The sequence below is a fragment of the Pteronotus mesoamericanus genome, unplaced genomic scaffold (assembly GCF_021234165.1).
Source record: "Pteronotus mesoamericanus isolate MK-2021 breed Mesoamerican mustached bat unplaced genomic scaffold, CSHL_Meso_final contig_347, whole genome shotgun sequence".
Classification (NCBI taxonomy): Eukaryota; Metazoa; Chordata; class Mammalia; order Chiroptera; family Mormoopidae; genus Pteronotus; species Pteronotus mesoamericanus.
The window spans coordinates 17346672-17360383 of record NW_026555137.1 but is presented as its reverse complement, the minus strand read 5'-3'; the positions used below and the strand labels follow the sequence as shown (position 1 = coordinate 17360383).

At 41.6% G+C, this 13712-nt stretch overlaps 1 protein-coding gene across 2 annotated transcripts in view; it reads left to right on the top strand.

The window, feature by feature from the left end:
* The first annotated feature begins 8774 nt into the window (after positions 1–8774).
* Positions 8775–13712, top strand: part of EGLN1 (egl-9 family hypoxia inducible factor 1) — a 44845-nt gene continuing 39907 nt past the window's right edge. The window contains exon 1 of one of the 2 annotated variants that reach the window (XM_054576748.1): positions 8775–10031. In XM_054576748.1, the coding sequence (XP_054432723.1) occupies positions 9159–10031 (873 nt within the window). In that variant the 5' untranslated portion in view covers positions 8775–9158. The remainder of the gene's footprint in view (positions 10032–13712) is intronic. The other variant, XM_054576747.1, reaches the window with a different exon arrangement.

Genomic DNA, 13712 nt, shown 5'->3' with positions numbered 1-13712 from the left:
CAACAATAAATTTTTCACAATGTTCAAAATCTAATTAGAAATTGCCATACATGCAAAGAAGAAGGAATTCTTGCTCCATAAGCAAAGAAAAATTGGTCCAATTGCATAAGATCCAGAAATAGTATGGAACTAGCAGATAAATCCTTTCAAACACCTTTTACAAATATGCTCAAGGATGTAAAGAAAAATGTGGACCTAATGAGGTGAGACATGGAAGCTGTGGAAAGAAAAAGCCAAATGGAAATTCCAGACCTGAAAAAGAGGATCTATCTCAAAGGAAAACATTCACGGGATGGCATTAGGGGATTACATTGCAAAAGAAAAGATCGTGCATCTGAAGATGTAGTAATAGAAATACTTTCAAATGGAAGCAAGAGCGGGGAAAAGACTGGGGAAATAAAAAAACTTCAGTCATGTGTCAGACCTAATAAATGTGTATGTATAACTTGAATCTCAGAAGAGTGGGAGCAAAAAAGCACTTGAAGAAGTAATATCCAAAATGTTTTCTAATTTGATGAAACTAAAAACATTCCTCTTCCCAAAGCTCAATAAACCTTAATCAGAATTAAAACAAAGTAAGCAATACCAAGTTTTGTCATCACAAAATTGGTGAAAACAGTGATAAACTTAAAAAAAAAATTTGGAAAACAAAGCACAACAGCAGTGGACCAAAGATAAGCATTTTCAAAGACTATCATCAGAAACAGCGGAGGCAGGAGATACTAGAATGTCATCTTTATTTTGCTAAAAGAACTATCAACCTAGAAATCTATATCCAGCAAAAAATATTTTTCAGAATAGGACTTTCGAGGCAAACAAATGCTAAGAGAATTTTTTTTTCCAGCTAGACTTGTACGAAACAAGTATTTATGGAAGTTCATTATACTTAAAAAAAATAAAGAATTGTACCAGGAAAACACACTAGACCACAAAAGAAGAACAAGGAGAAGGAGAAGTGAAGGGGCAGAGGAAGGGAGAGGCAGAAAACAAAAAGGATGAGGAGGAGAAAAAGCAGGAGCCAGACCAAATAGGAAGGAGAAGCAGAGCAAGCAGAAGCAGACAGAGCCTCCTGTTTTCATAAATAAATGGACCTCATGCATATGTTTGTGTATTTTTCTATAGCTCTTTTCACACTACAAGAGCCGAGTTGAGAAGCCATGACAAAAACCAGTTTACTCTCTGGCTGTTTGGAGAAAATGTTTGCTGAGCCCCTAGTCTGTAGATTTCAAGAGGATGACAGTGAACATTGGACTGGATATAACAGCAAGATTTAACCATGTATTATCACCAAGAAAATGCTTCAAGTACAGAGGCATCATCAGAAAGGTGAAGATGATACACCATGCAAGTGCTAACTGTGAGAGAGTTAGTTGCTATATTAATATCAAAGTAGACCTTGGGTAGGTAAAACTAAGGGGAATAAAGAGAGATATTTCCTAAAGATAAAAATATCAATTCAGGTATAAGACATAACAATTTCAACTGTAGATGAATAACAATTGAATAGCAGTACAACATCAAGATAACACAAAGCAAAAACTCTCAGAACAGAGAGAAAAGAAAAATCTGTAACTATAGCTGGAGAATATAGAAGACTTGAACACTATCAGTCAACCTGCCCTAACTGACATCTAAGGCACATTTCCCTTTCAAAGGCATGTGGATATTCAAAAGGATAGACAACATGCTGGGTCACAAAATAAGTCTCAATAAGTTGACAGAGGATTGAAATCAAACAGAATATGTTTTCTGACCAAAATGGAAGTAAATTAGAACCAATAACAGAAAGATGTCTGGGAGTTCCAGATACTTGAAAATTAAATGTTTCTAAATATATATTTACTGAATGAAAACTAAAACAGATATTATCAACATATCTGGATTGTAGCTAATGTAATATTTAGAGAGGAATTTATACCTTTAAGTGCTCATATTAGAAAAGGAGAAAGTTCTAAAATCATTTACCCAAGGTTTCATCTTAGCTAACCAAAAAAAGAACCCCACCAATTAAATCCAGAATGTATGTTAAAAGGAAATTGTTTCAGTAAGAAATAGAAAAGACAAACAATAGAGAAAAATCAATGAAACCCATATTGATTTTTTAAGATCAACAAAGCTGATCAATCTTTAGCTAAATGGGTCAGGAGAGAAAAAGAGAAAAGACACATTACCAATACAGGAAGCTGCCTAAATGTTCAAACACAGGGGGCTGGTTGAATAAACTATGGTATAGTCACATGATGGAGACCCGTAAGTTGGAATAAAAAATGAGGGAGGTCTTTAAAAGGTGATGTGCAGGACATACTAAGTAAAAAGTCAAGTCCCAGACAGTATATAGAATATGCTACTCTTTGTATGAGGGGAGAGGAAATAAGAAAACATATATAAATCTACTTATTTTATAAAAAGAAATAGGGGAGACTTTACAACTGATACCAAAGAAATACGAAGTATATGAGTGGCTTCCAAGAACAATTATAGGCCAACAAATTGGATAACCTAGAAGAAATGGATAAATTCCTAGAAACATACAACCTACCTGAAATATATAAAGACTAAATCATGAAGAAATACAAAATCTAAACATCCCAAGAAGAGGTACATAGATTGAATCAGGAATCAAAAACCACCCAAGAAAGAAATGCATAGTACCAGGTGGTTTCATAGGTAAATTCCACCAAACATTTAAAGAAGAATTAATGCCAATCTTTCTCAAACATTTTGACACAATAGAAGAGGAGGGAACACTTCCAAATTCATTTCATGACGCCAGCATTACCCCGACACCAAGGCCAGACAGACACTATGAGAAATGAACATTGCAGACCAATATCCCTGAAGAAAATACATGCAAAAATTCTCAACAATATATTAGCAAAATGAATTTAACAGCACATTAAAAGAATCATTCACCATGAGCAAGTAGGATTTATTCCTAGGATGCAAGGATGATTCGATATATGCAAATTAATAAATTTCATACACCATATTAATAGAATAAAAGATAAAAATTATATGATGATCTCAAGAGATGCAGAAAAAGAATTTGACAAATACAATATTTTTTTCCATAATTAAAAATGCTCAAGAAATTGGATATGGAAGAAATGTTCTTAGTGTAATAAAAAACCAAATGACAATACTACAACTAACATTATACCCAATGGTAAAATGTTATAATTCTTTTGTTTGAGATCAGGAAAAAGACTGGGATGTGCACTTTCACCATTTCTACTCCACATAGCACTGGAAGTCCTAGTCAGAGCAATTAAGCAATAAATAAATAAATAAATAAATAAATGAAAAGCATTCAATTTGGAAAGGAAAAAGTGAAATTATTTCTGTTCACAGATGACATGATATTATACATAGAAAACCCTAAAGATTCCACTAAAAACTGTTAGAATTAATCAATGAATTCTGTAAAGTTTCAGAATACAAAATTCAACATAACAGAAATCAGTTGCATTTCTGTACAAGAACAGTAACTATCTGAAAGAGAAATTAAGAAACCAATCACATTTACAAAAACATTGAAAACAATAAAATACTTAGGAATAATTTTAGCCAAAGAGGTGAAAGACTTGTACGCTGAAAACTATAAGACATTGATAAAACAAATTAAAGAAAACATGAATAAGTGAAAAGATATTTTGTGTTCTTGGAGAGACTGGTGAAAATGTCCATACTACCTAAAATTACCTACAGATACAATGTAAACCCTATCAAAAATCTAATGGCACTTTTCACAGAAATAGAAAAAAAAGATCCTAACACTTGTATGGAATTGAAAAAGACACCCAAAAGCAAAAAGACCAAAGGAAGGAAGGAAGAACGAAAGAAGGAAGGAAGGGAGGGAGGAAGGAAAGAAGGAAATCTCGAGCAAGAAGAACAGAGCTGGAGACATCACAATACCTGATTTCAAGCTACATGACAAAGCTATAATAATCAAATCAGTATGGTACTGGCATAAAAATAGGCACATAGATCATTGGACCAAAATACTGTCCAGAAATAATCACCCACATATATGGTCAAGTTTATCTAATTTTTTAAAAGAGTCCCAAGAACACACAATGGGGAAGAGCAGTCTAATAAATGATTCTGTGAAAACTGAATATTCACATGCAAAAATATGAAACTGGATCTTTCACTACTCACAAAAATTAACTTGAAGATTTAAATGTAAGACCTGAAACAATAAAACTTTGAAGAAAACAGGGGAAAAGATCCTCGGCATGTGTCTAGGCAATGATTTCTTGGAGAAGTCACCAAGAGCACAGGCAACAAAGATGAAAATAAACAAGTGGGACTATATTAAACTAAAAAGCTTCTGCACAGCAAAGTAAACAATAATTAAATTAAAAAGTTACCTACAGAATGGAAGGAAATATTTGCACACCATATTTATGATAAGAGACTAATATCCAAAGTATGTAAAGAAGCCGTCTTTGGATCTGAGATGGTGGCGGGGTAGGGAGAAGTTATACTCACCTCCTCCCAGGACCTAAACCAGAATTACAACTAAATTACAGAACAACCAACCTGAATAACCAACCCGAGACTAGCCGAACAGAAATCTCATAACTTAGGATTTACAGAAGAAGCCACGCAGAAACTGATACGAAGGGTGGAGCTGCAAAAAGGACTGGCCCCACACCCCAATGCAGCAGCTGAGAATAGGGAGGGACAAGCTACCTTCCACAAGTCACGTACTACCAGAGGCTCTTTCAGCCACTGAGCCTAACAAGCAGCCAGCAGGTGGAGGCAGGTGGAGGCAGGTGGAGGCATTAGGCCAAGTGCAGTAAGTCAGACAGGGAAAGACAAGTAGTATATCATCTCACATCTAAGTGAACCGAAAAGAACAGAAAGAAACTGAACTCACATATGGAGAGAACAAATCAGTGACTATCAGAGGCAGGGGTTGGAAGGCGATGAAATGGGCCAAAGGGGTCAAAAGGTACAAACTTCCAGTTTTAAGTCTTGAGGACCTAATGTGTGGTATAGTGACAAAAGTTACCAATACTCAGTTGTTGTTCGAGAGTTGCTAAGAGAATACATCTTAAAAGTTTTGAACACAAGGGGAAAAAAGTTGTAATATATGAGGTAATGGACGTTAACTTATTTCACAATATTTACATATATCAAATCACTATGTTGTATACTTGAAACTCACATGATGCTGTGTGTCAATTTATCTCAATAAAAATGTTAAATTAAAAAAAGGGCAAAATGGGGGGACTGAAATGTAACAGTGTTGATAATTGTTGAAGTAATTCAGACTGAGTTTGATAATACTATTATTTCTATTTTTGTAGATATTTTACATTTTTTTCACCAAAAAAGTTACAGGAAAACTTTAGCTGTCTCCAGAATGGATTCGTATAAGTTACTGATTGAAACTACACTAAACACTAAAAGTCAGTTCAACATCAAGGCAATGTTTGTCAGGGCGAAAAACTTCATCGTGTAATTACATTGACACATAATATGTAGTGTCCTATGTTTGTAATAAAAAATTCCCTGTAATGAGAAATGGTTGTAAAGTTTTGTGTTATATTTCCTGAGATAAGATGATTTTTAACTGGACTAGTGGGTAATTTTTAAATTGTAGCTCAAAAAGTTTGGTGATAGATTTCTCTGAATACATAGAAAGCCTATTTAATCCTTTTGCTTTCATAGGAAAACAACCTTAATAGACAGTAGAGCTGGCTCCACGTACGTGGGGAAGCACACGGCTCATGTGTGCATCTGGCAGAACCCCCAGTACAGAGAAGAGCAGGTGTTGTTTCCCGACGACACCTACTTGCGTGTGTCCTAATACTATAGTTAGAAAATGGCTCAGATTTTTAGTTGTTTTTCCCAGAACTCAAAGATCTTCTTCCTGTTTATCTTGGTGGTATGCCTATACTTGTGATTTTTCTTTTCCCTGTAACATATTAAAACGAGATTTTCAGATGAGGAAACAAGAGGTCACTAGTTAACAATCAGATATTTGATTTCCTAAGCAGAACAGATACTCTCTTAGAGAGTTTTTAACATATTTTTGAAGGATAAATAGGTCTAGTCCCTTTAAGGTAAATTCTGTTCACTGGATTTTCTTCAAGTCCTCATTTCCTCATTTAACTCTATTGCAGGCAATCTGAGCTTTGCCTCTATCTTTTAGCAAATTTCTTGTCGGTTCCTAGTGGTTACTGCTTTATAGTTTAAACATTGCCAGAAGAGCAGAGGGAAGCCAAATAGGTGCTCAATTAGCTTTACTCCCAGTTGGTGTGATGAGAAAAGGATAGCGCTTTTACTTTAACTCATCCTTTAGCTTCTAGAAGAATTGATTCGGCTGGGGGTGGGGGGGCAAGAAAAAATTTGTAATAATTGTGGCTATGAGAGACAGAAGCCTTTGTTGTCCCCAGAGTGTTAGGTAACAAGCCTAGTGTTACTGATCCTGTAACTAAAAGGGAGGGACACCAATTGTCTTGATCGTTTCATTTTCTGTAAATGGGCTTAGTAATAATATCAGTTCAGAGTTTTGTTACGAGGATTACATGAGTTACTATTTGTAAAATGCTTAGGACAGAGATTGGAACACAGTGAGCACCTTGTGTGAATCCTCTGTAACACTTGCAGAGCAGAGACGGTAGGTAGTGGAGTTCAGAATCTTTTCGGAGAGTTTGTCATTGGCTGTTGCATTGGTGGCATATGGTTTGGTGAAACCTCACTAATTGCAAATTAGTTCACAGGTTCTTAAGCCTGAATAAGTAAAAATTCTGAAATCGAGTCTTCAGAAATATCTGAAATACTTTATATGTGACTGTTCTATTCATGAAAACTTTGTGTCATATTTGATTAAGTATTTTCAAGATACTCATGTTCAGTCTGTGATTTTGTATAATTAGAACAAAAGAAAAGCTAAAATAAAGGTTGTGATATGAACATTTATCCTTTTAAGTAGCTATCAATGAAGATACATGAAAAGAGCATAGAGATGTAAATACCTAAGTAGTAACTGTTAAAGGAATTCTTGGCCTACTTTTTATTATCTACAAATAACTAAGAAAAACCAAGTGTTTGTGGGACACTTGTGTAGTAAAAGAAGGCCTAAGGAGTATTAGATTTTACTTGTATTGGAATTATACCTTACATGATGTACGTACATAAAAAATGCTTTAAAAATTTACTTTCCTAGGCAACTTTTAAGGGTTCCTAGATTTTCTGGGAATCCTGATTAGTGCAAAGGGCAGGGCTAGCAGTTCCTTTTTCTTTGTTACCATCCTCTCTCTTAGGGTACCACTCCCAACTCTACATTGTCATTGTTTATGTGTCTGTCCTGCACTGGACTGGATATCTCCTGTGTGCATGTACTGTAGCATAACCACTTCATTTGTGTGCCAAGGACAGTTTGGCACGTATTAAGTACAGCTCTGGGAAAGCTGTATACACCGCTGAGACAGATCCAGGTCTTGATTCTTTACAGAAAGTTGGATTTTAGTTTGGTTTGGAATTTGAAGCTGTATCTTACTTACCTTGGTCCCCCAGAGGACAAGCTAATTGATATTACTGTCATCTTTCACCAGGTAGTGATACTTTCACCAGTATCACTAGACACTGCTTATTACAGAGCAGAATTTAATGACAGCTTGCAGTTCTGTATGGTTGAGGAAAAGTTTTGTTTTCAGATTCAGGCTAGTTTTTAAAAAAAAAAAAAAACAAACTCTACAAGGCGGTTATAATAATTCCTTATATTCTTTGGCCTTTGCCCTACACATTTCAGCTTTTGTAAGTGTGCAAGGCTCTTACTCATATATAGCATTCAGGACTGCTTTGCAGTCTATTCAGATGACACACAAGCCTAGCACAGCACTGTCCACATTAGCTGGTGTTCAATACAGATTTGTGAAAATCCAAAACCACAGCCTTTTTTATTCTTAAAATAAATGACACGAGGAAAGAAACACTCTTTGCTTATTTTGGTAAGGTGTTTATATTCTGAAAAACAAAAAATTGCATTCATCAGCATAGCACAGATTCTGTTCAGTGATTTTTTTTTTTTTTAATTTAGAAAGTCATTAATGTAGTGATGCTCGTTTACCAAATCCAGCTCTCAGGAGTGGTTCGATCAGACTGAATTTAAGTGTCTGAATGCGGAAATTGCAATGAGCATTGATTATTTTTACTTGGTAGCCCAATTTTTCTTTGCGAGGTTTCAAACTTCGCAGGATTTCACAGGGTTTTAAAATGGTAAAAAAATACATCAAATTTCAATACCTTTAAATTACCAAACGGGGCACAAGAGCTTGGATTAACACCGCAGCAATACTAATTTTTGCTTTTCACCATTTTAGACCTTGCTGAAATAGAGGCTTGTATGAGAGTATGGAAAAAGCAGCTTCGGAATCTGACGAGTTTAACGCCTGGAGTCAGTCCCAGTTCTGCGTGAGACTGGCCAGCTTGACTTCTCTGAATTTCCGTTTCCTTCCAGGCAAAACGAGCACTGCAGGAGGCACTTTGCAACCCAGTGCAGAGCGCGCCTCCAACACACTGCTCCGTTACACGGAGAGCAGCCATCTTACCATATCGAGTTCGGGGCCGCGCTCTCCCGGCAGGTGGAGGGAGCGTCCGCCTAGCGCGGCCGCGGCGTGGAGCGGCCACGCCCTCCTACAGCTCGCGGGCCCGCCCCTCGGCGCCCGCGCGCAGGCTCCGGACGCCGCCGGCCGAGCGCCTGCGCGCGGCCCCGCCCCCCGGCCCGCCCCGCCCCCGTCCTCGCGCGCCCCCCGCCCGGGTCGCGGCGGGGCCGTGGTGTACGTGCCGAGCGCGCAGAGCGAGTGGCGCCCGGACGCCCTGCGCTCCACCACAGGCCGGCTGGGTGCCCGGGACGCGGAGGCGGCCAAGGAGGCAGGTCTCGCGCGCCCGAGCGGAGGTCGCCGTCCATCGCGCAGGCCGCGTTCCCTCGGCCCGCGGGGGCAATGAGGCGCTGAGGCGGCAGCCGGCGCTGCGCTGCCGGACCCGAGGACTAGGCAGCGGCCAGGCCGACGGCGGGGAGCCGGCCTTCCTCAGGCGAGGAGCGGCGGGTGCATGGCGCAGTGACGGGCCCTGCCGCTCTGCCCGCTCCCCGGTCCAGGGCGAGGCCGTCCGGCCGTCACCCCTCCTGCTCGGCCGCCGCCATGGCCAATGACAGCGGCGGGCCCGGCGGGCTGAGCCAGAGCGAGCGAGACCGGCAGTACTGCGAGCTGTGCGGGAAGATGGAGAACCTGCTGCGCTGCGGCCGCTGCCGCAGCTCCTTCTACTGCAGCAAGGAGCACCAGCGTCAGGACTGGAAGAAGCACAAGCTCGTGTGCCAGAGCGGCGAGGGCGCCCCCGGCCACGGGGCGGGACCGCACCCGCACGCCGGCCCCGCGCCGGCCTCCGCCGCGCCGCCGCCCAGGGCCACCGGGGCCAGGGAGGCCCGGAAGGCGGCGCCGCGCCGGGAGAGCGCCGCCGCCGCTGCCGGGGACGCGGCCAAGGCAAAGGCCAAGCCCGCGGCGGCCGCGTCCCCGCCTCGCGCGGCGCCCGGCGGCCGGGACCCTGCGGCGGCAGCCGAGGCGGAGGAGGCGCTGGGCCGCTCGTCGCTGTTCCAGGAGAAGGCGAACCTGTACCCGCCGAGCAACACGCCGGGCGAGGGGCTGAGCCACGGCGGCGGCCTGCGGCCCAACGGGCAGACGAAGCCGCTGCCGGCGCTGAAGCTGGCGCTGGAGTACATCGTGCCGTGCATGAACAAGCACGGCATCTGCGTGGTGGACGACTTCCTGGGCAAGGAGACCGGGCAGCAGATCGGCGAGGAGGTGCGCGCCCTGCACGACACCGGCAAGTTCACGGACGGCCAGCTGGTCAGCCAGAAGAGCGACTCGTCCAAGGACATCCGAGGCGATCAGATCACCTGGATCGAGGGCAAGGAGCCCGGCTGCGAAACCATTGGGCTGCTCATGAGCAGCATGGACGACCTGATCCGCCACTGTAACGGGAAGCTGGGCAACTACAAAATCAATGGCCGGACGAAAGTAAGTGCGTGCTCAGCTCCTGCCCGCGACGGGAGCCGCCTTGGGCGAGGAGCGCGGTGTCTCTGTAGAAAAGCGATCTTTTTGTGCAGCACCCCGTTAGGAGAACGGATGGAACCCATCAGGTGTTTATCTAGTCAGACTCTTTGTGTCCAGTTTTCCACCTACTGTTTGCAAACTCCTCCGTCTACTTGCATAGTTTTCTAGCTGAACTTAGGGCCCTCCCCTTAACACATCTCTCCGTCCCTCTCTGTCTCGCTCTCTCTCGGTCCCCCTCTCTCTCTCTGCACTATTCAAACGTGGTTGGAGTTTTAGCCGCCCAGCGGGGGGTATTAAAGTACTGCCCCGGCGAGCTGGTTCTGCATCTGCCCGGTGCCTGCACTCGCTCCTCCGCTCTCTGGTCTCTGAACCAGTCGTCAGGTTCTGCCCTACGGAGTGGAATGCTCTGCTCGGTTAAGACTGGGCCCGCTGACCCCAAAAAGGTGAATTTAAAATAAGCAGGTAGCCCAAAGCGTCCTCATTTCTGGGAGAGCGTGGCTGCTCCCCTCCCCCTCACTCGGTCCCTGCTGTTTGGAAACCCACCACACAGCGGGGAAAGGAGTGTTTCCGTTTCCAGACCTCTCAGTGTAGGTGGGTTACATTTTTAGCATAGGTTTCCTTTATTTGCTTTGTGAATCCCTTTGTTGAAAAAGAACTGTTTTGTAGCTTCCTGGGGAAAGAAGAAACAGGGAACTGGAGCAGGAGTGAAGGCTCCTTTGGTGAAATTGGTTTTCTCTATCCTGTTGTAGTTTTCCCCCAACCGATTCTTCGGTCTCTACCTACTGATGCCGTCTGCCTCTTCGGTATGATGCGCAGTAGACTCGTTCTTCCTTGATCTTCTCTTGCAGTCCTTTGGCATTTTCCTTCCCAGATCTTCATATGCTCTTCGTTTGCAGTCCACGTTCGTTTCACGAGACTCCGCTCCACCCTCCTCCTCCATCAGTCTCTGTCTGATACTGTGAATTTTGAGAGCTTATCTTAGGATATCATCACACCTTTGGGTGTTTATACATACACACTAGCTCTTTCCAGTAGTTCTGTGTGTGTGTGTCAGACCGCCTGTTTGGTACTTGTTACCGATGACTCTCAGAGTCCGAGAGGCTGAGCATAGGCAGTTAAGAAAGTTCTAAACATGAATGTTTTGTGGGGACAAAGCGCAGTGTGAAGTTGGATGTACATGCTGTCGTTTCATTGCTGGATGAAGGCACATGTCTTAATATCATAATTAAAAATATCAGTCTCAAAAATGAACAGTTGCTCTGCAATAAGCTGGAAAAATAAAGGGGGCTTGATTCAATCTCAACCTCGGTCTTTGATAAGACTTTCATTGCTATATCTCAGAGTAACTTTGTCTGAAATATGAGTGTAATCTAGACCCTTAGAGTAGGAAAGGATCTAGCTTGAGGGAATATTAATATTAATATTCTGTGAAGACTGACCAAACTGTATTGTTGGGGCATAAGCTTAAGGTGAAGTCATGAAGAAGGCAGTGTCCGAAGTCCTCCTTGATCTGCTTTACACCTGTCCTTTTCAGGAAGGGACAGCAGTCAGCCCGTCTTTTACAACCATTGCTTCTCAGAAAGTGGCTGTTCCTTCCTAAGATGCTGAAAGAACAGTCGTTTAGGTCTTAAATTATTTGACTGCACATATCATTATGTGATAAGGGACTAGCTGAAGGAACTCTTTAAACTCATTAGGTTTGATTTCATACTTAGAATAATTGTAAGGACATAATTTTAGGATCTATAAATGATCTTAGGAAATCCTTTTCATTGTACGTCTTGTCTGAGAGACTTTGTTAATCATGCATGTTCAATTCAGTAATGTAACTATTCCTAAAAAAAGCTCACAGATGCTTGCTTTGGGGGAATGGGCAGGGTGTCAGATCACCAGCCACCATACAGGGGTGGGCAAAGGAGCATGACTGAGGCAGAAACCCTGGAGAGAGGCAGAAGGTGGGTATTATGTGTGATTGCAGAGATGGTCTTCATTTAAGAATTTTATTTTCCTTTACAACATGATGGTGATTTAAAAAGTTACTTGTGTCAATGTGTAGTATTTTTCCCACAGGTTTCCACAGCAACTCTGTAAAATAGATAGATTGTTGCTGTGTTATCCCTGTTGATAGATTAGAAAAGTGAGCCACAGGAGACTGAGTTCACTTGTTACAAGGAAATCATGTAGCATACCAGGACTCAAATTCAGGTTTCTGACCAAGATTCTGATTTTTTTTTTGTTTTAATTTATGTTATTCTGTTTGGTCTTTGTGTATGTCAGCGCTTGATAATCAGATGATACATAACTGGCTGTGGCTCATTCGGTGTAGGCTTTGATTTCCCCCAAGTTTCTACTTCAGGCATGCTTATCTGGCCACAGATTGTCCAACTACTTGAAAAGCGGAACTGCAAGGCAAGAGTAAAGCAATACAGGAGGAGAATGGGAACACGGTTATAGCCGCTGATGTAACTGAGCTCATTCTACTTTCTCTGGTTGTTTTGGGGGATTCCCCCCTTTTGCTCTTATTCTGCCCTTTAATCCGTGATCCTTTCTCACACCCTTTCTTCCATCATGAAAACTTGCAGTGATGTCCAGTAGGGAGGAATCATGGTCTGCTAATTTGTGAAGAGCAGTGTTCTGTAAGAAATCATAGGTGTCTTTACTTGCTGGTAGAGGAAGATAGGAAGACAGAAGACTAAGGATCATGAGAAAGTGTCAAACTATTACTCAGTTGGAGATTATTAGCCACTGTAAAGGAAAAAAAATGTTAAAAACACAAATCATATACATATTTTTAGATTTTTATTCAAAGCTTTATGTTGCTCAGTTAAGATGTACATAAGAAAAGGAGTTATAAATTAGGTTGAGACCTATATGCCACAGATTTTCCTAAATTTTCTAGGAAAAATTCCTAAAATTTTTCACTTACTACTGTAGTTAATTACTCAGCTCTGGCTGAGTAAGGCTTTTAGAGCAAAGAATAGGATGAGGAAAATTCTTTGACTTTATTATCACTCCTGTAGAGGCGGTGGTTACAGTCCTCTTAGATGTTACAGAGAAAACCAAATATAACTTCCTTCTGAGTCTACTTCTGCCATACTCCTGGCATCCAGGATGTACAAATTGAAGCAGCCTGTTTAATGTTTTAATGGCTGTATCAGAATTCAAGATCACAGTCAGGTATTCTGTGTGCAGAAAGGCTGAGAATATTGGTACTTCAGTGGTTTTTACATAGTGCTTTAAAATTTAAGAGCTACATGTGGACTGAAAAGAGTCTTAATAGTTTGTGGCTAAACCAAGTTCAGCTTTTAAAGGAAAACATGTTGTATAGTGAATTAGTTTACATATAAGGTAACTCCTTTAATTTTAAAGGCATTTAAATTAAAAGAGGGGTTTGTGGGGTTTTTTTGTATGTTTATAACTCTTCGCTTACCTGCAACCTAATAAGCGACAAAAATACCTGTGAAACCGTAGTCACAGGAGGACATCTAAATGTAGGATAGTGGACTTTGTGCTACTGTTAGATCTGGGTTGGATCCTGGATCTGCCACTGTTTCGGTGTCCTTGAGCCAGTTACTTAACCTTCTGGGCCTCAGTTACTTCATTTGTAAAATGGTGTTAAATGATACCTGTCTTCTGCCCCTCAGT